Below are 27,288 nucleotides of genomic sequence, written 5' to 3'. Positions count from 1 at the left end.
TCACCACAGTCATTATATAAGATAGTGCTGTACGACAGAAATATAACGTAAACTTCATAATATAATTTAAAAATTCCATGGACCACATTTTAAAAATTATGAAACACAAGTAAAATTCATTTTAACAATATATTTTATTTAACTCAATGTATACAAATATTATCATGTTGACATGTACTCAATATGAAAATGGATTAATGAGATATTGTACATTGCTTTCATGTTAATTCTTTGAAATCCGTTATGTATTTTACACATTTAGGATATCACAATCCAGCCTAAATTTTCACCAGAAACACTTGATTTAGATTTAGATTTTATAAAATTCACAATTGAAAAAAATGGATTAAAGTGCCCATGTTGTTCTAAGCATACTTAGCTTTCCATTACAGCTTTTCATTGCATCGGTAGTAGGCTAATTTAAATTATATGCAACTAAACATCCAACCCTCAGTCGTGTGAGCCGTGTGTCGAGCACTCAGTAGCCATGTGCAGCGAGGGGCTCCATGCTGAACAGCACCGCGGACACTTCCACACCCCCAAGACCTGTCTTCTGCTTATTTGAAATCAATCACCTCCTAGTACCCTCTGCAGTGGCAGTCAACCAAGTGCCACTTGCCACTATGGTTTTGCCTTTTCTAGAAAGTTACACAAATGGAATCATACAGCACATAGCATTTTGTTTCTGGCTTCTTTTTTTTATTTTTATTTTTTTTTTATTTTTAGGGCCGTACCCGAGGTTCCCACACTAGGGGTCCAATCAGAGCTGTAGCTTCTGGCCTACACCAGAGCCACAGCAAAGCAGGATCCAAGGTGCATCTGCAACCTACACCACAGCTCATGGCAACACCGGATCCTTAACCCACTGAATGAGGCCAGGGATCGAACCCACAACCTCATAGTTCCTAGTCAGATTTGTTAACCACTGAGCCACAATGGGAACTCCCTTTTTTTTTTTTTTTTTTTTTTCCCAGCCACACACACAGCATGCTGTTTCTGGCTTCTTTCACTCACCCTGTTGACTTTGAAATGCATATGTTGCATTTATCAGTAGGTAGGTCCTTCTCATTGCTGAATAGTGTTACTTCATGTAGATGTCCTACAGTGTTCATACTGAGTGAACCTGGTAGAGGTTAGGGTGGTTCCACTTTTGGGCTGACGTGAATAATGCTGTTATGAAAATTAAAATACAAATACTTGCGTGGACATAGGGTTTTATTTCTCTCAAACATGTAGTGGTGCATTGAATGGTGTGTGTTTATCTTTATAGGAAACTACCATATATTTTCCAAAGTACCACTTTGCATTCCCACCAGCTCTGTAGGAGAGTTCCAGTTGCTCCACACCCTGAGTGATGCTTGATCTCATTATTCTCAGTCATTCTGGGGAGTAGGCAATGCTTTTATTGTGGTTTTAACTTGCAGTTCCCTAATGTCTAGTAATGTTGAATGTGTTTTCATGTCCTTATTTACTATTTGTATATTTTCTTTGCTGAAACACCTTCAACATTTTTGTTCTTCTTTTCCTCGGGTTGTCTTTAGATTATTGATTTGTAAGGGTTTTTAAATACAGTGGATAAAAGTGCTTTATCAGATATATTTAGTTTATGTTTTCTTGCAGTCTTGGCCTGGGTGTGATTTTTTTCCAAATTGGTTCCTGGTGGTAATGTTAATATCTGCTGCTGAGTGTGGTCTTGCACTGACCTGAATGTCTACACACTCACTGTCACTCCGGCACTTTGGGTCCACCGGTGTGTTCTTAACTGTAACTGCTTTTCTCTCAGGGAAATGTAGGAACTGGCAGTCTCTCTCACCCTATGCTGAGGTTGCAAGATTCGGAGCAGATGCACTCAGCCGGTCAACGTACGCAGTTGTTACGTCTCTCACTCAGGCACCACATTGGTTAGACATGAGGTTTCTCCATCTCCAAGCAACTTATAGCCTCTTTGGACCATCCTTTACCGCGCGAGGTGCAAGTCCCCACTGCTGCCCGTGAAACTGCTCACCATGCACCTGTAATTTCTATTATTCACATGCCTGTCCTGGGACTGGGCTTGATGAGCCTTATCTGAGATGCAGGGGGCATCCACTGGGTAGACTTGCCCTTCTCCCCTTCCTGCTTGCTGCTACTTGGTCCAACTTTGGTCTCCTTTCATATTACACTCTTAGGCAGTCAACCTACATTCTTCCCTTTTTTCTTCTTAATAGAATAAATGCCAGGCTTTCAGTCTTCCAGACATGGGTGCCAAATATTGAAAACTAAGCTTTTGAACTCCAAAAGCTTTTTTTATTCCCCTCTCGGGCACCGGACTCTAAGATTAATATCCTGCTATAAGTTGTAAAAATCTAGTTAGAAACTAATAAACAAAGAATAAAACTCTTTGGTCTTTCTAGGTCTGCCTTCTTCCTAAATTTTGTGTATAGAGATGGTTACTTCTTCTGCCTGAACGGTAGGTCTCAGGGTGAGTGAGCGTTATTCTAAATTCCACAAAACATTATCCAACTGCAGTTGGTTTTCAGGGGGTAAAGAAGTCTCTAATATTCCCTGAATAGACAAGAATATCACTAACTCTGAGACAAAAAAGCCGGAGCCGATTAGGAAAATGACGATAAAGACAATCATTATATTGATCATGATATTGGCAGAATCTGCCATTTATTGAGGGGGTACAATGTGCCACCTCTGGCTCAAGCACTTTCTATTATCCTGTAAAGGTGATACCTATCTTCTCCATTCTGCTATTGAGGAAACTGAGAATTCTGAGGCCGCTTGATCTTTCCCGAGGTCAGAAAGTTATTAACATCTCCGAGATTTAAACTCCAAGTCACTCTGATTTCCAAGCATATATCCTTGGAGTTCCCAGTGTGGCTCAGCAGGTTAAGAACCCGACATAGTGTCTGTGAGGATGTGGGTTTGATCCCTGATCTCACTCAGTAGGTTATGGATCTGGTGTTGCCACAAGCTGCGGTGCGGGTCACAGATGTGGCTTGGATCCCGAGTTTCTATGGCTGTGGCGCATGCAGACAGCTGCAGCTCCAATTCAACCCGTAGCCCAGGAACTTCCATATGACACAGGTGTGACCCTAAAAAGAGAAGGTAAAAAAAAATAAAAAACACATGTATTCTTAATCATTAGAGCAGTGGCTTTTCCAAACTATTGAAGGGCCATTTTACAACCTTAAAAATTATCAAGGACCCCAGTGACCTTTAAGTTATGAGTAATGCTTATTTAAATGTACTTTATTAGAAGTTAAAATTGATTTTAGAAATATTTATTTTAAAATAATAATCCATTACATAGTAATATCAGTAATATACTTTTATGGAAAATGGCTACATTTTTTTAAAAATTAGGAAGAAGTGTTACATTGCTTTATTTTTTTTGTAAATCTCTTTAACGTCTAGCTCAATAAAAAAGAGCTGGATTCTTACATATGCCTCTACCTTTAGTCTGTTGTGTTATCATACATCCCGTAACCCCTGGAAAACTCTGTTTACTGGTGACAAAAGGAGAGTCAAAAGACAAAGGGCACCTTTATATCATGAAAGTCCCCTAAAAGGGCTGCAGGAATCCCTAGGGGTGCCCAGGAGACCCCTTGAGAATGGCTACATGATGACCATTGCAAGTATATTGCTTCCATGGTACTAAAAATGTACTATGTGTAGGGAAGACGCAAACTGTGAATTGGGCAATGCAGAGTAAAACCAGATCATGTGGCTGTTGCTAAGGAATGTGGCTGTTGCTCTGAAAGATGCTGTGAAACCAGATGCCTTTTAGCCTGATCAGAGCTTTGTGTGGGGGAAATCAGTCTGTCAATAAAAAGGCAGACTGGATTGGAAAGAGGTTAGACGAAAGGCAACCAGCGAGAACATGATAAAGGGATAGCGTATCATGGTATATCCAGAGCCAGACCTCTTAGGATTTTGTGAAAAATAGATGTGTTGAGTTATATAAAATGCATAAAACAAAGCCAACTTCAGAGTAAGCACTATGTGTTGTAAGTACCAATAGAAGTTGTTTTTGTAGTACTATTGCTATTATTAATATTAAATAAAAGAAGTTCCCTTTGTGGCTCAGCAGTTAAAGAACCCAGCTAGGATACATGAGATGCGGGTTTCATCCCTGGCCTCACTCAGTGAGTTAAGGATCTGGCATTGCCGTGAGCTGTGGTGTAGGTCGAAGATGTGGCTCAGATCTGGTGTTGCCATGGCGTTGCTAGGCCGGCGGCTGCAGCTCTGATTGGACCCCTAGCTTGGGAACTTCCATATGCCATGGGCATGGCCCTAAAAAGAAAAAATAAATAAATAAATGAATGAATAAAAGCCTGAACTAGGCAGAACTGAAGAGGTGTTTTAAAGTACAAAATGGTAGCTGCTGATTGGGGTGAGAAAATTGGAAATATTTAGAGAGTGATATTTTCCCATTTGACTAGCATGGGGACCCAGGAAGTATTTTGACAAGAGTTGATGCTCAGTGAATACTTGGAGACGGGTGCAAGGGAGGGGAGAGGGGTGGAAAGGAGGAGAGCCTTTGGGGGTGAGGAAGGCGATTTCAGAGCCTTTTGACTTGGAGATGCCTGTGGAATGCGCCCATGACAAGTCCTCAAAGTAGATAAAACCCGAGGCCACTGCCAATTCATGTCCTTCCAGTGCTTTGAGCTTTTCAGAGGTCTTCCATCACACCTTGGATTTTATTCTACTTCATTCCAGTAACCTGTCAGCCTCGCATGTAGTGGTCCTAACTGCCTGTTCAGTGCCATCTTGGACTCTCCTCCCTTTCCGTCATTTTAACCCAATGTTTCAGTTCCTTGAACCCTCCAAGATGTCTCCCCACCTTGGGGTATTTAAGCTACACAGTTCCTTTTCTTGTCATGCACCAGCCGTCACACCAGCCTTTCACAGAGCTGGATCCTGTGAGTTAACTGAAATGTGAGCCCTTCGAGAGCCTGCCCCTGAGGATTCTACCCAAGCCTCCCTCCACCTGCCATCTTTTCTCCACTGAATCCTGTGCATTATCGTCATAGACCGAACGAACCTGTTCATGAGGACAGAGACTTTGTATTTCATTCATCACTGTTGACATAGCGTTTAGGGAAGGCCCTCAGATATAATGCCTGTTTCATGAGTAAATAAACGGGACTGAGGAGAGAGGCTGAAATAGAGCGCATAAAGATGTAGAGGAGTCTGTGCTTTGGTTTGAGTTTATTCATAATGATATTTTAAGTTAGCACCGATAAGCTAGGGACCTTTAAGGGAGCTTCTCGATCATGTCTGACTTCAGAATTGACTGTGCCTCAATTTATGAAGTCTCTTTCATTATATTTACCCATGTTGTGAACTGGAACACAAAGCTTTGAAAGTTGCCAAGGTACATTAAGAACATGATGCTCCTTTGCAGATGACAACAGCCTACCCCATACCCCAAGTCACAGTAGTGGATGACTCTCTCTGCTTCCACCCTGCGGCTCCTTCACCTTGTAAACCAGTCTGCCTTTGTGCATTCAGAGGCCCAGTGATTTGTTCTGGAAGAAGAGTGGCAGATTGACTCAGGTACATTTTCTGACTCTGCCACTCATGCATTGGGTTGACCTATTAGCTGGTCTCATCTGAGAATGGTATTTCCAGGAAAGCATTTTGGAAAAGAATGGCATCGCAAAATAAAATTTAAGTTCCCCAGCCATTAAGTCACTTAATTGAGAGTATAGAACTTTTGTTTGAAAATCATTCTCTCTTGGAATTTCAAAGTTGTTGCTTGACTGTTTTGAAGAGGTCTAATGCTGCTAAAGAAAAATTGCATTGACAGTCTGAAAGTTACTGCCATATAGATGGTCTATGTTTTTTCTTCTAAGAAACTTTTTTCCGCATCTTAGCTACCATGAATAATGCTGAAAGGAACATGAAGGTGCACCTGTCTCTTGTAGATAGAAATTTTATTTCCTTTAGATGTATGCTTAGAATGGGACTGCTGGATCACAGGATAGTTCTTTTTTTTTTTTTTTTCAATTTTTGAGAAACTCTCCATAGTGGCTCTAACGATTTACATTTCCATGAGCAATCTACAAGAGTTCCCTTTTCTCCACATCCTCCCCAACACTTGTTACCTTTTGTCTTTTTGCTAATAGTCGTCCTAACAGGTGTGAGGTGATAGCTTGTGGTTTGGGTTTCCATTTTCCAGATGATTAGTGATGCCTAGCACCTTTTCATTGCCATTTGCATGTCTTCTTTGGAAAAAAATATTTATTCAGGTCCTTGGATCTTGTTTTAATCAAGCTGTTATTTTGCTACCGAGTTGTATGAACTTATATATTTGGATGTTAACCCTTTGTCAGATATGCCATTTGCAAATACTATCTCCCCTTCCATAGGTTGCCTGTTCATTTTGATTGCTTCCTTTGCTGTGCAGAAACTTTTAGTTTGATGTAGTCCTACTTGTTTGTTTTTGCTGTTGTTGCCTGTGCTTTTGTGCCCTATTCAAAAATAATTTTCAAGATCAACATTAATTAGATAAGGTTTCAATTTCATTCTTTTGCATGTGGATATTCAGTTTTCCCAATACTACTTATTGAAGAGTCTTGCCTCTCCTCACTGTGTAGTCTTGGCACCTTCTTCAAACATTAATCGACCATAAATGTGTGAGTTTATTCCTGGGCTCTCTGATCTGTTTCATTGGATCATTTCCTTGACTTTATCTTTTAACCTTCTAATGATTTGTTTAATTACCAAATTGTTAATTCTGTGAGTTTTATTCTCTATTTGTTCTTTTTTTTTTTGTAGCTTCTTGTTCTTCCTTTGTAGACTTATTATTTTTTAAAAAAAATATGTATGCATGGCTAATTAGGATTGATTTCTTACTCCTAAAACTGCATATTTTGGCCCAGTTTCTCTTTTTAATGTTTATCTTGATCTTTTTCTTGTATGTTTTATATTTTGCTGAATTGTCTGAATGATCTTACATAGCCCAGTTATATGTGAGAATGAATCAGCAGAAGTGTGGAACGAACTTGAATAGTACTGAGCCAGTGTCTGGTTCCATGTAGAAAGAGCAGGTGGGGGGTGATCTTGTGCTGTGGAATCCCTGAACACCAGAATGCAGGGCACGTCACTTTGAGGACCCAACCTTTGCCCTCTTATCCACTCCAAAGGGAAGAACCTCCTATTGCATACTCCTAGAGTGAGGTAGCGAGAAGAATTAAAAATTCATCAGTGGGGCTAAAGGCCAGGCAAATTTATGTCTATTTCGAGAGGTATTATTTTAGCATCCCTCCCCCCCATTTTTTAGCCCTCATCTCATGTCGTTTGGGTGTTTCTAAGGCCTGAGCCTCTCCTAGTTTCTGCAAAGTAGCTGGTGCCTCTTTCATTGTGCCGCTTCTCCCCTTCACCTGTCATCATCCTTCCGTCTGCTTTTCTTCTCGCAGAAACACAGGGAATCCAGAGTCTGCTTAATGACCTTCTCTATTGTCTCTTCATTGCCGTGAGGTTGTGTCTGCTTTGCTCCTTTATTATCATTGTAAAGAGATGTTGGGGAAAAGAAATGATAGATGTATGCTTGGTTCACTCTTACCTTTAATTTTTCTTTTGCTGCTTCCTAAATCAAGGAAGACCATCACCTTCTTAGGAGGAAAAACCATCCACTCTGATTTGGTCTACTTCTATATCCTTGGACTGTGTTTGAAAGTTGAAAAACTGGAGTTCCCATTGTGGAGCAGTGGAAATGAATCATACTAATGTCCGAGAGGATGCAGGTTCTAGCCCTGGCCTCGCCCAGTAGGTCGGGGATCTGGCGTTGCTGTGAGCTGTGGTGTAGGTCGCAGACATGGCTCGGATCCCATGTTGCTGTGGCTGTGGTGTAGGCCAGCAGCTACTGCTCTGATGTGACCCTTATCCTGGAAACCTCCATATGCCACGGGAACAGCCCTAAAAAGCAGAAAAAATTAAAAAAAAATAAAAATAAAAATAAAAAATTTGGAAAACTGTCTTTAACAGTTTGAGCCTCCACTTTTCCCTAGTTATACCAAGTTTCCCTGCTTTCAGGTATTGATAGCTCCTTCTTATGCCTTTAAATATTGGAATATTCAGTTTTATTTAACATGTAGGTGTATGATGTTCTGAGTAAGAGAGAAATGAGTCACCAAAAAATACAGAAATGGACTTAAAAATTTTTAAACAACAAAAAGTCCAAAGATTTCATTATAGTTTCCTAAGTTCTCACAAGACACTTGAAACTGAACACATTTTTTTCAGAGAAAGTCATTCTGGTGACTCTTTAGGTGTTCTTTTCAGAGAATTAGGGGGATTATAGCTCTTTGTTTTTTTGGACAAATATTTAATATGCACTTACTTAAACAAAATTTCTAAAGAAAAATGTAAGTGGAACTAGGATGGACTTGTTGATTGAGTCAAGTAAAGCTGGCTTTGAACCCCCAAGACAGCCCATTCTTCTTGCTCTAAAATAATTATCTCTGAGTCTCAATTGCCTCACTGATAGGTGTTACTAATAATACCTCATTCATGGGGTGGCCATGAGCTAGAGAGATAATGTAAAGAAATGAGAACAATACCTCACTTTGGTAAACACCCCTCATGGCATTGGATTTAATTTTGAGGTAAACGGCTTTTACAATTTCATTGCTTACCAACTTGTTTAAAATATGGGGGGAAAGCCCTTTATAGACTCATCAAAAGTTGTGTTAGGTCCACAAGCCTTCAGATTAATTCTCTTTAATGTCTCTCTCAGTCCTTCTGCTTTTGTCTAGGCTTATTCTATTGCTCAGCCTTCAAAGTATTACAAAACTGAGTCAGGCCACCCCCTAGTCAATATTATTTAGCCCCAGTGAATTGACAAAGAGTAATGACTCCTCTGGGCTATTTTGTTTTGCCATTTTAATAATTACTTATTGAAGAGTCACTGGCTAATCTATGACATGACAGGTTTTGACATCTTCCAATTATATGCACATCATGCAATCTGTGAATTAGGGCTATTGTCCTTTCCCGTGGTGGGGATGGACTTTGCAGCTCCTTGTTTGCCTAATAAGGTGAGGTCTAAGAGCCAGGAAGATGGGGTTCTTTTGACAACGTTCACATTCATTTCAAGAGAAGCTATAAACATATTACGAGGTGGTGTGGAAATATGCAAACATTGCTCAATTTATAGGGATGTATTTATTTACTTCAAGCATACTAGTTAATAACGGTTTACAAACTTGGGAAAGAAAATCAGACCTGATCTCTCATTTAACAAACAATTCTTACTTATGGAGCCCTGCTGTATACACAGTGCTGAAATAAACCAACAAACTGATGAGGAGATAGAGTTTTTGATTCAGGTATCAAAACTTTTATTTTGTGTGTCAGGCACTGGGAATCCAGTGGTGAAAAACAAAACAAAACAGGAGTTCCCCTCGTGGCGCAGTGGTTAACGAATCCGACTAGGAACCATGAGGTTGTGGGTTCGATCCCTGCCCTTGCTCAGTGGGTTAAGGATCCAGCGTTGCCGTGAGCTGTGGTGTAGGTCGCAGACGCGGCTCGGATCCCGCGTTGCTGTGGCTCTGGTGTAGGCCGGCGGCTACAGCTCCGATTGGACCCCTAGCCTGGGAACCTCCATATGCCGTGGGAGCGGCCCAAGAAATAGCAAAAAGACAAAACAAAACAAAACAACAAAAAAAACCCAAAAATACCAGGCGTGATTCTGTCCTTTGGCGTTGACTGTCTACTGAAGAGAACATTTACTAAATGAACAGGCATAGGCATAAATACAGAGCTACATTTTAGTGAGAATGATGCAGGAAAGATGCCCAGATGGGAGGGTAGCATAGTGGAGGGGCTGATTTTATGTTGGCAAGAATCCTTGCCCGCTGAAAGGATGACTTCTATATATGCATTCATTTAACATTCACAAAAACCCTATGAGGTGGATACTATTATCAGTACTTTCCCAAAGACATTGAAACACAGAGGGATTAAGCAAGTTGCCCAACAGCGTACTGCTAGGAAATGTCAGAGCCAAGATTTGAACCAAGCCGTCTGCCTCTCCAAAGCCATGCCTTGAACCGTTTTCCTCCTGCACTCTGCTGACCCACCTTAGAAAGGAATCTCGTATCTGGCACTACGTCAGTACTATTAAGGGCTATGTGTGTGATAGCTCTCATCAGTCTTCCTATAAAACACACAGGCAGGTGGTGGCAGTGTGAGCCTAAACTTGTGTTTAATTTGGGACCTTTGTGTGGCCTTAGGTCTTTTCTTCTCCCCTTCTTTTTTCTGTCCGTGAAATAGACATAATGAGTCAGCATTTGGAAGCAGGAAGTAAACTATGTTTCCTTCTGGGGAGAGAATCCAAAACCTTCATTAAATTCTCAAAAGCACCTGTGACCCTAACATGGTAAAGTCACTGCTCAGGGCCGTATGCTACTTTTCAGATGTAAATTCATAAGCCTTGGCTATCGTACTGATTTCACCCGTGTAGTGCTGCAAATGCCAAATGGAAATTATGGAGGTCTCTATTTGAGGGATGTTTAATATAATTATTTTCACTCTGTATTTATTCCATAAATATTTATTGAGTTTTAAAATGTACTCAAACTTGCTTACAAGTTCAAGGTCCATCTAGCCCTTGAATTCAGCTTCTATAATTTATTTCTCTAGTATAGTTATGGCCGGGGTGTTATCCTTGCTTGCATAGCACTTTGAGCTTGTCCAAAAGTTTTACCATGTGATGAGCTAGGTTGACTGTGCGAGATGTCCTATAGCTTCTGAAGTTGACCATCCTGAGAAATCTCCTTCCAAAGAAGGAGCAAGAGGCAGAGTGTGGTGACGTAGGGATGAATGCTGATTCTCACTGAGCATAAAGATTTCCTTCCAGACCTCTGCAGCTGTGGGTCAGGGCGTCGATGCCAGGCATCCTGCAGCTCTGCCCTGGCCCACTTGAGGGCAGAAAAACGGAGATGAGGGAGATGAAGAAGAACAAGGTGCTTGCTCATTCAGTTTTGGTCAGGGCTGGTCCCTGGGGCTTTTTTTTCCTTCCAGCTTTATTGAGATATGATTGACACACAGCGTAATGATTTGACTTACATGCATCATGAGATGATTTTCCCAATAAGTTTAGTAAGCATCCATCATCTCATATAGCTATAAAGTTAAAGAAATACAAAAAACTTAGTATATGATGAGAACTCTTAGGATTTACTCTGTTAACAACTTGCGTATATACAGATGGCTGCATCAATTTACATTGCCACCAGCAACACAGGAGAGTTTCCTTTTCTCCAGATCTCCATGCTTTTGCTTTTTTTTTTTTTTTTTAAGAGCGTAGTTATTTCTCCCCTTGCTACTGACCTCTAAGCACTGAGGAGTTAAACCAACTTACTTACCCAATGACTTTCTCTATTCCCCCTTGAGAAAAAGTATTGTGTCTTCTAAGACAAAAGTTGAGGAGAGTCATTGTGGAGGCGTGGGCATGGGAGCCGGACGCCAGGGTCCGTGCTCTGGGTCTGTCAACTGCCAGGTGGTCTGGGTAAGTCCATCCGTCAGTTTCTTCATTAGCAAAGTGATGGGCTAGAATTATGATCTCCTTGCCACCGTTTACCACGAATATTGTTGTGTATGTGTTTGGTAGCACCTGGAGTTAGCTAATTTGCCAAGTTTAAGGGCAGAGTCCCTAAGACTGTCCTTCCTTCTGACATCAACTGCACCTTAGAGGTTTTCCAAGACCACTCTCAATGTTAGTAACTCACAGGAGTCACAGAAAGCTCACAGATTATTACAGGCAAAGGACCCAGATTAGAGGAGCCGAAGGAAGAGATGCAGAGGGCAGAGTCGGGGAGGGCTCCAACCTTGAAGTTTCCCTCGTCCCCAGGACACACTTCCCTCCTGGCACAGACGTACGACCACATGCACAGAGTATTGCTAACCAGGGAAACTCACCTAATCCTGGCGTTCAGAGTTTTTATTGGAGCTCTGTTAACATAGGTATGAGTCACTGATTGATTGCCTATATGGTAAAATTTTGTCTCCAGGTGGACTCAAAAGCCCCCCCCCCCCCATGTTCTTTCTGGCAGCATGACTAGTCCCCACCATAAAGCTATTGGAAGTAGCTGCTCCCACCTGAGACAAAGACACTGGTGCAGGTCTGACATAGACTACCTCCCAGAAGTCGAGAGCAAAGGCCAGACCTCTCTTTAGGCAAGGAAAAATTTTTTACTATGCAAGAATCCTGGGTTTATTGTTTTTTAAACCCTCCCCCACTGCCCTATGAGATCTTCTTTTTAAGCAAACACACGTTGACTGTTTCATTCTTTCAAAAGATATATTAGAGTCACCAGTGTGAGCCAGGCACTGTTCTAGGGCCACATATAGTGCAAGGAACAAAAACATCCTTGTGTTCCTGGAAATTTACGTTCTACGTGTGTACTCAAAAAAGCCAAATAAATGTATACCATCAGGTAGCAATGCAGGGATGGGGAATGTTGGGAGGGAGGAGTGCTATTTTATTTTATACGGAGTGGGCAAGAAAAGCACCTCGGAAAAGCCAATGCTGGAGGGACACCTGAGTGAGGTGAAGTCTGAGCTATGCTGCTGTCTGAAGAAGGGCATTCAGGATGGTGGGAACAGCAGATGCAGAGGTCCCCTGTGGGAATACTCTTCCTGGCGTGTTTAGCCAACAGTAAGGATGCCATTATGTTTGTGTGTGGGGTGGAAGGAAGGGGGTTGAGACAAGAGTTGGTGATGCTGCAGGTGAGAAGTGAAAAAAAGTAAGGATGGAGCTCTACCTAGAGCCAAATCTTTCCATCATTTTCAGAAAGTCTTACTCTGAATGTGCAGGAAGCCAATAAAGGACTTTGAGCAGAAAAGTGATATGAAGCGATATGCATTTAAAAGGCTCATTCTGCCTGCTGCCCAGAATAGTAGGATGGTGGAGGTGGGGGTGAAGGAGCCATCGTAGACTGTTAGAGTCTGCTGCAACCATCATGATGAGATGCCTTGGTAGTGGAGCAAGGTGGTAGCAGTGGAGGTGGTGACGAGCGCTCGGGTTCTGGATGTGTTTTGACACTAGAACTGGCCAGACGTGCTGATGGACTGGAAGGCTGTGGGGGATGAGAGGGAACAAGGACCAGCAGGTGGAGCAGGTCTGATGGGGGTGGCAGGGACTGGGATGCCTGGTAATTACTCAGGGAGATATCAGGTCAGCTGTGATGGTCTGGAGGTCAGTGGCGAGCGTGTGCTTGGAATTCACTTTGGGGTTTTTGTTGTCAAATGAGTGGCAAGCCGTGAGACTGGATGAGGTCACCTCGGGTGGGGCTGTGGATAGAGAGATGTGAGAAACTAAAAAAAAAAAAAAAATTGTGGTTGATTTACAATGTTCTGTCAATTTCTGCTGTACAGACCCAGTTATATATATACATTCTTTTTCTCACATTATCTTCTATCATGTTCTGTCACAAGTGATTGGATGTAGTTCCCTGTGCCACACAGCAGAACCTCATGGCTGACCATCCGAAATGGAATAGTTCACATCTACCAACTCCAAACTCCCAGTCCATCCCATTCCCTCCCCTCCTCCTCCCTCCCCTGTCCCCCTTGGCAGCCACAAGTCTGTTCTCGCATCCATGGGTTTGTTTCTGTTCTGTAGATGGGATCATTTGTGCCATATTAGAGTCCACATATAAGTGACATCGTAGAGCATTTGTCATTCTCTTTCCAACTTACGTAGTATGAGAATCTCTCATTCCACTCATGTTGCTGCAAAGGGCATTATTTGGTTCTTTTTATGGCTGAGTAGTATTCCATTGTGTATATGTACCACATCTTCTTTTTTAAATTTTTTTGTTATAGCTTATTCACATTGTTCTGTCAATTTCTGCTATAAGCAAAGTAATCCAGTTATATATATATATATATATATATATATATATATATATATAAAACATTCTTTTTTTACATTATACATATATATACACATATATGCACATATATATATATATATGTATATATACAAACTTTTTTCACGTTATCCTCTATCATGCTCCATCACAAGTGATCAGATATAGTTCCTTGGACTATACACCAGAATCTCATTGCTTATCCTTTCCCAGTGCAATAGTTTGCATCTGCTAATCCCAAACTCCCAGTCCCTACTAGTCCCTCTAGTCCCTCCCCTCCATCTCAGCAACCACAAGTCTGTTCTCCATGTCCATGAGTTTGTTTCTTTTCTATAGATAGTTTCATTTGTGCCATAGATTAGATTCCAGATATAAGTAATACCATATTTGTCTTTCTGCTTCTGACTTACTTTACTTAGTATGAGAGTCTCTAGTTCCATCCATGTTGCTGCAAATGGCATTATTTTGCTCTTTTTGATGGCTGTGTAGTATTCCATTGTGTATATATACCACATCTTAATCCATTCATCTGTCGGTGGACATTTAGGTTGTTTCCATGTCCTGGCTATTGTGAATAGTGCTGCACTGAAAATAGTGCTGCAATGAACATAGGGGTGCATATATCTTTTTCAATGGAAGTTTGTCTGGATATATGCCCAAGAATGGGATTTCTGGGTCATATAGTAGTTCTATATTTAGTTTTCTGATGTAACCCCGTACTCTTTTCCATGTGGTTGTACCAATTTACATTCCCACCAGTGCAGGAGGGTGCCTTTTCCTCCATACGCTCTCCAGCATTTATTATTTGTAAACTTATTAATTACAGCCATTCTGACCATTGTGAGGTGGTACCTCATTGTAGTTTTGACTTGCATTTTTCTAATAATTAGTGATGTTGAGCATTTTTTCATATGCCTATTGGCCATCCACATATCTTCTTTATAAAAACATCTGTTTAGGTCTTCTGCCCATTTTTCAATTGGTTTTTTTGTTTGTTTGTTTTTGCTGTTGAGTTGTATGAGTTGTTTGTATAGTTTGGAGATTAAGTCCTTGTCAATTGCATCATTCGAAACTATTTTCTTCCATTCTGTAGGTTGTCTTATGGTTTCCTTTGCTGTGCAAAATTTGTAAGTTTGGTTAGGTCCCATGGGTTTATTTTCGTTTTTATTTCTATAGCCTTGGGAGACTGATCTAAGAAATCATTTGTATGGTTGATGTGAGATAATGTTTTGCCTATGTTCTCTTCTAGGAGTTTGATGGTGTTTTGTCTTATGTTTAAGTCTTTAAGCCATTTTGAGTTTATTTTTGCGTATGGTGTGAGGGCGTGTTCTAGTTTCATTGATTTACATGCAGCTGTACAGTTTTTCCAGCACCACTTGCTGAAAAGACAGTCTTTTTCCAATTTTATATTCCTGCCTCCTTTGAGACCTGAGAACTTGGAACTCTAGGGTGTTTGTAGAGGCCAAGCTGAGTGGGGAGGATCAGCAAGTGAACTTGAGAAGGAGTGCATTGAGGCAGCGGGAGACTCAAGAGAGAGTGGTGCTGAGAGTCAATGAAGAAAGTGTGTTTAGGAAGGAAGGGGGCTCCACTGTACACATAAAACTGTTTGCATTGCAAGTGTTAAAGGCAGTGGTGCATCAAATTCGGTTAAGTCCTCGGAAATGAATCCACTGACCATGTGACCACACAATTCTTCTCTCTGATCCAGTCCAAAAGACTTCGGTATTTCTCAGCCAGAGTCACATAACTGCACCTTTAAACTTCTCCACCTCTAGAGGCCATGATAGCGTCCAGCTGTGAAAATTCTTTTTTTAGCAGTGATGTCTAGATATCTGGCTTCTTCTACTGGCTGGAATTGAAGCCATGTTGTTGAACCAAAAGGTTGGCCTATCAGGGTGATAACTGCACAGTGATTGAATGACACCTTGCCTGCCATCTGCTACGTATTGTCATGCAGTATCATCTTAGGATCTTATCCTTTATCCTTCGTTTTACTAGTTGTAGGGGGTCATGCAGATTGGGTTCAGATTTACTCTTATATGTAAAAACCTGTGTCTACTGTCGGTGTGTCGTGTATTTTTTTTAAATTCAATTTTTACCACTTTAAATAGTTGTGAGGTTCATCAAGTTAAAGTTGCTTAGTTTGGTTTTAGCTTTCCAGTCTAGTTCAAGTTCTTAGTAGATGAAAATTTTTCTTTGCAAGAATATGATGGGGAGTTCCCACTGTGGCTCAGCGTAAACGAATCTGACTAGTATCCACGAGGATGCAGGTTCCATCCCTGGCCTTGCTCGGTGTGTTAAGGGTCCAGCATTGCCATGAGCTATGGTGTAGTTTGCAAACGTGGCTTGGATCCTGCGTTGCTGTGGCTATGGTGTACGCCAGCAGCTGCAGTTCTGATTTGACCCCTAGCCTGGGAACTTCTATATGCCATAGGTGTGGCCCTAAAAAAAAAAAGAATACGATGAAACTCATTTTGTGAGTGGAATAACAATTTTGGAATCGTTCCTCTATATTTGTGAGGTAGCCACTTGTGTATTATTGAGCCCTTGAAGTGTGCCTGCTTCCGAGAGGTGCTGTCAAGTACACAATGCTCAGCAGATTTCAAAGACTTGGCAAAAAAAAGAAAAAAAAAAAAGGAGACTAACTATATCATTAATTATTCTATATATGCTGAAATCAATATTTTGATATGGTGTATAAATAAAATCTTTCCATAAATTTTAAAATATTATTAAAATTAACTTCATCTGTTTCTTTTCACTTGTCCACGAAGCAACTTGAAAAACTTACAAATATGTGTAGCTTGCGTTATATTTCTTTTGGGTCAAGCTGTTCTGTGCATTTGATAGCATATAACATTTACATCAGTGCCCTTCAATTTTCTGGTGTACAGAAAATGATTTTCAGTCTTTTCAATACAAGGTTTCATCCTTAAAAAGTGTTTCATAACATTAAAAAACTTTTAAAAATATTTCTTACTACAAAAATGATACACGTTCTAAATTTTCTTTCATAATAATAGGAACCACAAAGAAAGCTACACATAACCACTGTTAGGTATTTTCACATCTTCCTTTTGGCATACACATTTTTTTAACAAAAAAAGGGAAACATTCAGTATACATTGTTTTTTTGACTTTTTAAAACAATGGGGCATGAACATCTAAACTTGTCATTATATACCTTTACATTTCTCTGCACTAATATATCATATGAGGTATATATCATACTCCTAGAGGTAACAGTCGTTTATGACAGCAGAGAGTTTTTTAATCTTAAATAACAGCTTTGACACTCTTTTCTAGTTTCAGTGAGATATATTTGACATAAAGCATTGCATACATTTAAGAGGTAAGCATGATTTGATTTCCATCATGAAATGATTATCACAATAAGTTTAGTGAACATCCATCATTTCATATAGATACAAATTAAAGAAATAGGAAAAGGGAGTTCCCATTGTGGCTCAGCAGTAACAAACCCAACTAGTATCCATGATAAAGGGTTCACTCCCTGGTCTTGCTCAGTGGGTTAAGGATCCAGCTTTGCCGTGAGCTGTGGTGTACTTCGCAGACATAGCTTGGATCCTGTATTGCTATGGCTGAGACATAGGCCAGCAGCTGCAGCTCCAGTTCGACCCCTAGCCTGGGAACCCCCGTATGCCACAGGTGTGGGTCCCCCCGCCACAAAAGAAAGAAATAGTTAAAGGATTTACTCTCTTGACAACTTCTTATTTACCATAAAACAATGTGACATTTAGTATGTACTTTACATCTCTCGTACTTACAACTGGACGTTTGTACTTCTAGAAATAGCCTTTTGACGTATATGATTCAGTAGCTTTTAGCATATTCAAAATTGCACAGCTATTGCCCTTGTATGAGTTTAGAATTTTCATTATTCCAAAAGGAAATCCCAAACCCATAAGCAGTCACTCTCATGCCCCCGACCTCGGCCCCTGGCATCTAATCTACTTTGTATCTAAGGATTTGCCCATACTGAACATTTCACATAAATGGAATCATACAATATGTGGTCTTTTGTGACTCGCTGCTTTTACTTAGTATAATATTTTCAAGGTTCACCCATGTTATAGCATGCATCAGTACTTCCTTACTTTTTATAGCTGAATAATTATCCTTTTTATAGATACATCACATTTTGTTCATGCACTTATCAGATGAACTGAACATTTGGGTTGTTCCCACTTCAGGGTTATTATAAATAATGCTGCCGTGAATATTCGTCTATGAGTTTTGGTGTGAACATGTATTTTCTTTTTTGTTTTATTTTTTCCGCTGTGCATCATGGGGACCAAGTTACACATACATGTATACATACTTTTTCCCCTCATTGTTGTGTTGTGATGTAAGTACCTAGACATAGTTCTCAATGCTATACAGCAGGATCTCATTGCTAATCCATTCCAAGAGCAATAGTTTGCATCCATTAACCCCAAGCTCCCGATCCCTCCCACTCCCTCCCTCTCCCCCGAGGCAGCCACAAGTCTATTCTCCAAGTCCACGATTTTCTTTTCTGTGGAAAGGTTCATTGTGCCTTATATTAGATTCTAGTTATAAGTGATATCATATGGTATTTGTCTTTCTCTTTCTGACTTATTTCACTAAATATGAGAGTCTCTAGTTCCATCCATGTTGCTGCAAATGGTATGATTTTGTTCTTTTTTATGGCTGAGTAGTATTCCATCATGTATACATACCACATCTTCCTAATCCAATCGTCTGTCGATGGACATTTGGGTTGTTACCATGTCTTGGCTATTATGAATAGAGCTGCAATGAACATGCAGGTGCATATGTCTTTTTCAAGGAAAGTTTTGTCCTGATATATGCCCAAAAGTGGGATCACTGGGTCATATGGTAGTTCTATGTATAGATTTATAAGGTACCTCCATACGGTTCTCCATAGTGGCTGTATCAGCGTACATTCCCACCAGCAATGCAGGAGGGTTCCCTTTACTCCACACCCCCTCCAGCACTTGTTATTTGTGGACTTATTCATAACGGCCATTCTTACTGGTGTGAGGTGGTATCTCATGGTAGTTTTGATTTGCTGAATATGTATTTTCAATTCTCTTGAGTATGTACCTAGAAGTGGAATTGCTGGGTCATATGGTAACTCTATTTAACATTGTGAGGAGCTGCCAAACTGTGGTTGCACCATTATATAGTCCTACAAGGGGTGTGTGAGGGTTTTTGCCACCTCTTCACCAACACAACAGTAGTATTTTCAACTGAGAGGCTATTTGTTCCTAAGAGGTACAGATCAGATTCTGTTGGTGAGTGGTTTGGAAAAAGATATCCAAGTTTATCTTGTAACCTCAACTCACCCAACACACACACACACACACACACACACACACACACAGAGAGCCAGGTTCCTATTCATTTGACTCTGGGTATATTGTTTATCTCTATTAACCTCACTAACATGGAAATAATACTTACCTTATAGGGGCTGTTAGAATTAAATGAGATAATGTTAATGAAACCCTTTGCACAGTGCCTAGTACAAAATAGATACTCAATAAGTGTTAGCTATTAGTATTATGTCAATGGCTCGATGATTTTCCTCTTTCGTTACACATCATAATTTGCCTAGGTAGTTCGGTTGTTGGACATTTGGCTTGTTTTCAGTTTTTCCTGATTATAAATAAACTGTGCTCTAAGAAACATCCTAATGGCTAAATTTTTGCCCAGACCCATGATTATTTTCTTGGGATAAATTCTGTAAAGTGGTATTGCTTGGTGCATTTTAAAGAAATCTGAATATATTTCCCAATATATATATTTTGTTTAAATTATACTGATATTTTACTTGAGGTATGTAATCAAGTACTAAATAAATACCCCTTTGAGCTGTCACTAAACTGGTTTCATAAATCCTCACTTTGTACCTAAAAAAATATACTGCAAAGTAAAAGTCGAGTAAGCAATTTTAATTTGTCTTGAGTCAGACAGCCTAAATTTAACTTTCAGACTTCTTTCTGAATGAGAGAAGTCTCTCGGATCTGGGCTTCTGGATTTGTGTAACTTTTCTGTCATTGCATCGATATCCTAACTAGACAAGAGCTATCAAAGAAATTAGGCACAGTGGATGTTTTTGTTTTGCATTGAGGCAAATCAGGACAAAAGTAAGGTGACCAGGGAGCTTAAGCAGAAGAAAAGAACTGTCCATTGAGAGTGGGTATGCACTTGCACTTCCTTACCTTGTCAGCTCTAGGAGCCTTCTAGGGCCATCACTCACAGATCCATCATGGCAATTTCAAAACCAGCCCAGATGGAATGAGACAAAGGCACCAGGTTTCCTCAGATGGATATGGGAAAGCTTTATGGTAAAGGTAGGATTTTAAGAGTTATCTAAATTATGGCCAAAGGTTGATTGGATGATGGAATATTCTGGAATTTGACATAGCTTGGAAGACCTAGTGTTGAGGAATTGAAAGGAAATTTGCACAGATAACGCATACAAGGAGAAGGAGAGATCAGCCATTAATGTGTTTCTCCAGGTGTACAGGTAAGTGTTTAACCATCAGCTCTCCTCCACGCACCTCCCCCCCAAGCCCAAAGCCCCGATTTATATAGGGTTTTTTTTTAAATTTCTATGATATACATATCCCACCATAGGAGATTTCAGATTTTAAGCTCCCAACACGATGGCGCTCAAAGCAGAGCTGGAAAAAAGATGTGCGTAATTGGCACAGTCAGCTCTCAACAGCCCAGCACAGACCCGCTCCAGCACACCACTCTTTATTTTCCGAAGCTGCTCTCCTTGGATAATTGAGGGACACTGCGCTCAGGGAAACCCATTCAGTTTCCGGAATCCAGAATTAATACGGCATTTCAAGGGCATGGTGTTTCGTTTTCTCCTCCTGGTTAAATGCTGTGTGAAAGGCTCACCCACACGGTATCCATTACATGCTGTAACACGCATAGAAAGGATTTGCAAACCTTGTAGAAACTCAATAGGTCAACCTCTGGGCAGTCACCACAGACCGCTCCAAAGGGACAGTTATGCAGCAGGGCTGAGTGAGCATAGAGGGGGACTCCAGAACCTTCCGCGACAGACTAACGTGATTAGGTGATGAGGCCTGCACTTATACAATGCGAAAATCAACAAAGAATGATCCTAATTTGTGCAGGACTTCATGGCTCAGAAAGGGCTTTTTGCAAGATGGTAACATCTCATATACCCAGTTTCCAGTGCTCATTAAAACCGATCACTAAGTGGTGAATTCAGGTGTCTAGGTCACGTGCATTCACAAGAATGACTGACTTGCTGCCTATCTCCCCAGTTCTCTGCTGATGGAGGCCCCCATGAGCCACGACTGGGTGCTCGAAGTGACTTCTTCATGAGGCCTGGCTGTGGGCCACGCCTGTGCTATGCACTTTCCTTACATTGTCTCTGAAGCCGCTCAAGAACCCTAGAAAGTAGTTCCTGTCATTTTCTTCCATGTCGCAAATACAGAGTCTCCGAGATGTGACATGACTTGCAGAAGGTCATGAAATTCATCAATGCTTAAGCTGGGACAAAAAAAAAAAAAGGGCCGTCTGACACCTAAAGCCTGTGTTAAGAATCTCTAGGCTGGCCTAAGGTCAAAGGTTTTACTAAAACCTACATATTTAATGTGCTAATTGGACAGAATAACCTACAAAGTTCCAGTATAGGCAGGACTAACCCTACTGAGCGTCTAAGAGAATGTCGGGGAGGCGGAACTCAGTAAGGTGGTGGAGAAGGGATGCTCCAGGGCTGTCATGCTGGACTGGATACCTTATGAAGGCTGGTGTGTTGGTAACGGGCCTTTTCTGTGTAAAGCACTCGCCTGAATTAGGTCGGCCTTTTAGAGCATCCTCTGCTGCCCCACTGGTAGCCTGTGGCCCCCTTTACGTGCATTGTAAACTAGGTGAGTTCCATGGTGGCCAAGACGGATGCTACATCTTAAGCATTGATGTTACTGACCCTCTTGTCCTATTCCAGCGGCTGACATGGTAGGTGCTTAAATATTTGTTCAGTATTGAGGTGGTGATGATAGTAAATACTCAACTTATTGTTGAGCTGAGCAGGATATCCTTTCCAAGTATTATCTCATTTAATCCTCACAGTACCTCCATTTGGTAGCACTTAACTATTTTTCTCTCTAACTTACAGTTGTTTTTTTTTTAAAGTGGCCTATGGAGACCTTGTAACTTGCTCAAGGACACAATAAGTGCCCAAAAAATCAGCTTTGCTTCATATTAAAGCCTTGGTTTTTAACATTATGCTATAGTCTGTTAATTTATAATGTCTTTGTTGTATTCCTTAGAAATCTCATATTGCTAAACTCAGATGATAGAATTTCAGTTCTGTGAAGGGAGGGATTCTGTTCTATTTCAACTGCATCCCAGCACTGACAACAATTCTTGGCATATATTAAGTGCTCGGTAAATATTTCTGCTGCATACACATGCAGGCATGGGTAAGACAATTATTGCAATAAGAATAGGAGTTTTGAGCTAGAAAATTACTGGCACACAAAACACTTTGGGGTTGGGTTTTGGAGGGCAAGACTTTTAATCAATGTAGAGTTTAAAACTGAAATATCACTGAACAAATTCAGTAATTTACTCATTCACCTGAGAAATGTTTATCTCCATTCAATAAATATCATTGAGTGTCTATTCTGTGCCAGACACTTAATAGCTGAGCTTGTGGAATGGTTGACAGTAATAAGCAAACAACTATTATGAAATGCGATGTTCCATGAAGAAGAAAAATAATGTACAGAAAATACCAGAAGAAAGGACTGCGGTGTGGCCAGGGATTGCCTCCGTGAAGTCGGGACAGGTCATCTGTGACGCAGAAGAATGCCAGCAACATGGGGGGATGGCATCGGGATGAATGGCATGTGCAACTTGCAGACGTTTTGGAAAGAATCTGACATGTTGGAGGAACAGAAAGAAGGTCAGCACGTCTTCTGAGAAATGCCTGTGGAGCCTCTAACAACCACACGGTTGCCCAGGGCTTCCTTCAACTCCCTGACTGCCTTTACTGTGCATCATTGGGTTAAAGCACAGAGCCAACAGCTGTAGTTTTTGTAGTTTGGGTTGGAGCGGCTAGTTCCCCATTGCCCATTTCTAAACAGAAACTTTGGAAACGACTTCATCTACTTAATAGAGATCCTTCTAATTGCCTTCTCACAACTTCTGTCTTAGGACAATTGCCTATGAGGTTGAACAAAATATGTAGGAGGAATTTTGGAGGAAATGGGAAAGGGAAAATTTAGCAAACCCAGAGGCTTGATCTATGGAGGGGACATTTCTCCCATGGGTTCTGGTGGAAAATCCCTGCAGCACAGCCTGGCCAGTGAGCCCACCTGATTCATCTTGTAACTTTGCTTCAGTGTAGGAAGCTGTGGGGGAGACTCTCCCAAATACTGTTTCCAGATCTCCGGCAGCAACATGAGGTCGTTTCAACTCAGAGCAAGAGGTCTTCTTGCCACTTTGAGATGAACTTAGCTTTTCTCCCCACCCCCACCCTATCCCACTGTGACAATCTGCAAGAGAAGCTGGAGTATGTAACCACAGAAGAGCTGACTGCTGGAGCCTTGGCTGTGGATACATCTCATTGCCAGCCATGGCAACTGGAGCTGAAATGGATTAAATCAATTTGCACCAGTCTTCATCGGTTCCTGGAATTTCACATGTGAATTTGGCACAAATATTCAAACAAGTATGAAAGACTTAACCACCAGATGAGAATAAAATGGGATCTATTGTAAGCTGAACTGCCCCTTTCAAATATCAAAGGATATTCCTCCTCTCTTCTTCCAGAGATACGCAGTTGCTTTCTGGAGATGGGGACAATGCCATTTTCCACCTGTCATAAGCATCTATTCTTCATGGAAATCTAACGGCAATTCCCAACCTCAGTTAAGGACTTGTTTTCCCATTTTTTTAAACTTCAAATACATTCTAAATTGTGTTAGCCCAAGCATTCTATGTATATAATTAACTCACAGGTCCCTCTGGGCTCATCCAACTGAACTTGTGGAGCTTAACTGAGCAAAACACTCACTGATGTCTCTCCCTGCAGTGACACCCAGTGAAATGAATACCTTCTACACAAGGAAACCTGGGCGATCTCTTGTCCACTGGCTTTCTAGTGATTGAGTTGCTTCATAAATGATTGTAGTTGTTTCATAATAATGATCTCATTCTCTTTCAAATATGGAATTCGCGATTTGCAGTTTGGGGAAATGTGGGGGGGGGGGGGTAGTGTTCTGCCCTATGCTCCTAGCTGAAGTTGAAAGACAGGCCTCTTTTTTTTGTATTCATTGGATCTTTGAAATTCCCTCGGGGAAGCAGTGGCTCTTGGCGGGCACCGTGCTCCAGAGCGCAGGGCTCCCATATACCTTTCATGTGGAAAGCAAATGCCAACCCTTCCTGCAAGGCTGTGTCTTCACGAGGAAAACCCACAGGAGGGCCTGGTGCAATGTGTCCAAAATCAAGTGCGAAGGGCTAAGGCACGTGGACTTTTTCAGACGACTCTGTTGACAAGATTCATAACCCTGCCCTCTTCCTCCTTCCGTCAGTGTAGATGTCAGTGTAGCCTACAAGTTAGAGTTTTGACTCTCTTGGGAAGGGAGACGTCAGATGTGATTCCTGAAAAGTTCTGGACCCCAGCTCTCCCTCCTATTTCCAGCACAGGAAGGGCTTAAACCGGTAGGCTATGAGCATGCCCTCCTCTCTCTTTATGAGGCTTCGAACCCCAGGCCTCGCCCTTTATCTTCATCAAGGGATCGCGTGCATCATAGAAGGGTTAGCAAACGAGACAGGGATGTAGACTTCCTGCCTACCCAGGGGAACCTACTTGTCTTTGCTGACCTAAAGCGCAGGTGTCCGGAGAAAGGCAGTGAGCTGGGGACTCTGGGTGCTGGAGTCGATGCCGCCCGGAGCTGAGCTAAGCGGGAGGAGGGAGGTTGGAAGAGCGCGTCTATGCTTTTCACGTGAACCTGCAAGCCGGCTGCTGGCTGCCCAGGTGCCGAATCGCGGCTGCGTGCGCCCCACTGCAGCAGAGAGCAGCCGCAGCCTCTGCCTCGGCCACCACCGCTGCTGGGGAAGAGTCCTGAGGCTGCTGACGCGGTTGGGAGGAGCCTCGCCTTGAATGCACCAGCCGCCTCCAGCCTCCTCCTGCAGCAGCAGCAGCAGCAGCAGCAGCAGCTGCTGCGAGTGCGCGCGAGTGGGTGTGAGGGTGAGTGCGCTGGCGCCGGCCGCAGCGCCCTGCCCAGCTCCCCGCCGGCTGCTGAGCCCCCGCCAGCAGGAGCCGCCCTCCCGTGGGACCAGCACCCTCATCCGGGCCAGGCCAGCCTGAATCCTGCCCCTGCCATCTCGCCACTGCAGCTCGGTCCAGAAAGGCACCATTTTGTCGCGGCTGCCCGCTCTCCCAGGGGGAGGAGGGATCTTTTTTGCATTTTGGAGCGGCTGCCAACGAGGGGAACCTGTTGGGCATCTCCCTAGCCCCGCTTGTGAGCGCCTCCGGGACGGCGGGTGGGACCAGACCCCTCGGGGCACGGCGCATCTTGGCACCCGGAGGCAGCGGAGGCAGGCACAGCATCCTCGCTGGGAATTGGAGCTGGAGTGAGCGCACCGCGGGAGGAGCCGCCGCCGCAGCCTCGGAGATCCCGAGTGGAGGAGGTGACAGCTCCATTGCCGGGTTTTTATTTTTTTTCTCTCTCCGCCTCCCCGTCTCCTCCTCAGGCTCGGACCATGGTGCAGTCCCACTGGCTCCCCTGCCCCCCTCTCCTGTGACACTGGCTGCGGGGAGGGATCATGGATACTTGTCTGCCGGCTTCTGGTTCCCACGCAAGTAAGCCTGCTGTCAATGGAGGAGGACATTGATACCCGCAAAATCAACAACAGTTTCCTGCGCGACCACAGCTATGCGACCGAAGGTAACGCCAGCCCCCGCTGCATTCCGCCGCTGGGGCCGGGCGCAAGTTGCGGATCGCTGAGCTCCGCTGGCAGCCTGGCGCGTAGCGGCCGAGACTCCTCCGGGCCCCGGGGCTGGGGCGGGGGCTCGGCCCGCAGGGGCAGCCGCCGACGGAGCGCCGCACATCCATCCGGGCTCCGCGAGGCGGGCCGGGCGTTCAGCAGCAGGTGGACCCGGCGCCCATGGGAGTTAAAATGGCCCTCGGGGATTAGGTTTTTCAGGGTGGGGCTCCCGGCTGGAAAAATGACCCCCCCCCCAAAGGCGGTTGACCCCTCCCCCTAGACGTATGCAGAGGTCTTGTGGGGAGGTAAGAAGGAAAGGGGCCCAAGAAAACCGCGAGTCTTCCCTCCCGGAGCGGAATGATGCGTCTCTCAGTGGCTGCAGGGAGGGCACGGTTTCATTTCCTGCCGGTTCATCTATCCGGCCGGGTTACCTGCTCAGACAATCAAAAGCCCAAAAGGCCTGAAAAAGGGCGAACCCCTCTCCTCTTGGAAGTGCATTAGTAAGGTATCGAAAGGTGGCTGGGGAACCAGGGTTGGGGCTGCAAGCGAATGAGTCTGACACGTGGGAGAGCGATGCGATCCGTGGAGCCTTTAAAAATCACCATTATGAATTCTGCAGCGGTAGTTTCTGCTGAATCAACAGCCAGCAGAAAGCAAGAGGGCTCAGTAAGCTGAGCTTTGCCAAGAGGTGAAATTATCGTCTCTCTCCCTCTCCCCCAGCTTGTTCTGACATTAGCCTGGGTGAGGTGTAGGCAGGAAAGGAAAGTCAGCAGGTGGAATCTCATTTGCCTTTTGTGTGGGAATAGAGAATGGAGACATTTTTTAAAAAAATACCCCAACTTTTGCCTTTTTGCTTTCATTTTCCACCTGTAGGCCTTTATCCTTAACCACTCCTCCAAGGCGTTGCGTTGTCACATTGCAGTATCCATTTGAGAAAATGTGTGTGAAAGTCCTTTAGGAAAATGTGGCATGGCGTGCTAATTTAAGATTATTCTTGTTATTCTTAGGTGCTCAAATTTCTACAGTATTTAATCACATCAAGTCTACTAGACAAATCGAATGGGGGTGGTAAAAGAGTTCAAGTTCTGAAAGAAATAAAAAAGACACACAATTGGAGGGTAGAGGTGGCATCTGCTGTAGACATCCCTGGAAGTTTTAGACAGAAAGCATGGCTAGCGCTATTGAAAATAAAGGTGCTTCATTCATCATTATTGGAGAGCATCACACCCAATACGTCCATGGTGCAGGGCAGACTGTATGAGCTCTGGCCTTCAGAAGCTGGGAGATGGCTTTTAGGATGTTCCTACCCCATACCAAGCATCATACTTGCTGATTTTTTTTTACTTCCCTGGTGCCAGCATGGTTGTATATGTTCTTCCCCCGTCTCAGTGCTTTGTCACTGACTCACCAGTGAACATGGTTA

At 42.7% G+C, this 27,288-nt stretch overlaps 1 protein-coding gene across 18 annotated transcripts in view; it reads left to right on the top strand.

The window, feature by feature from the left end:
- Window positions 1–27,288, top strand: part of PPP2R2B (protein phosphatase 2 regulatory subunit Bbeta) — a 474,608-nt gene that overhangs the window by 152,591 nt on the left and 294,729 nt on the right. For 5 of the 18 annotated variants that reach the window (XR_014836472.1, XM_021080849.2, XM_085009653.1 and 2 more), the window contains one exon: window positions 25,632–25,825. The exons of 8 other annotated variants lie outside the window; for them this stretch is intronic. Coding sequence is in view for 4 of the 10 variants with exons in the window: in XM_021080849.2 (XP_020936508.1) it covers window positions 25,632–25,825 (194 nt within the window). In the remaining 6 variants the exon portion in view is untranslated. 18 annotated transcript variants of the gene reach the window in all.

Source organism: Sus scrofa, chromosome 2 (assembly GCF_054392235.1).
Source record: "Sus scrofa isolate SSC_HxYL_T2T_F1_AM1 chromosome 2, Sscrofa_HxYL_maternal_Yorkshire_Landrace_v2.0, whole genome shotgun sequence".
NCBI classification, from domain to species: domain Eukaryota; kingdom Metazoa; phylum Chordata; class Mammalia; order Artiodactyla; family Suidae; genus Sus; species Sus scrofa.
Note: the sequence above shows the minus strand (reverse complement) of the source record. Positions and strands in the feature narration are given on the sequence as shown.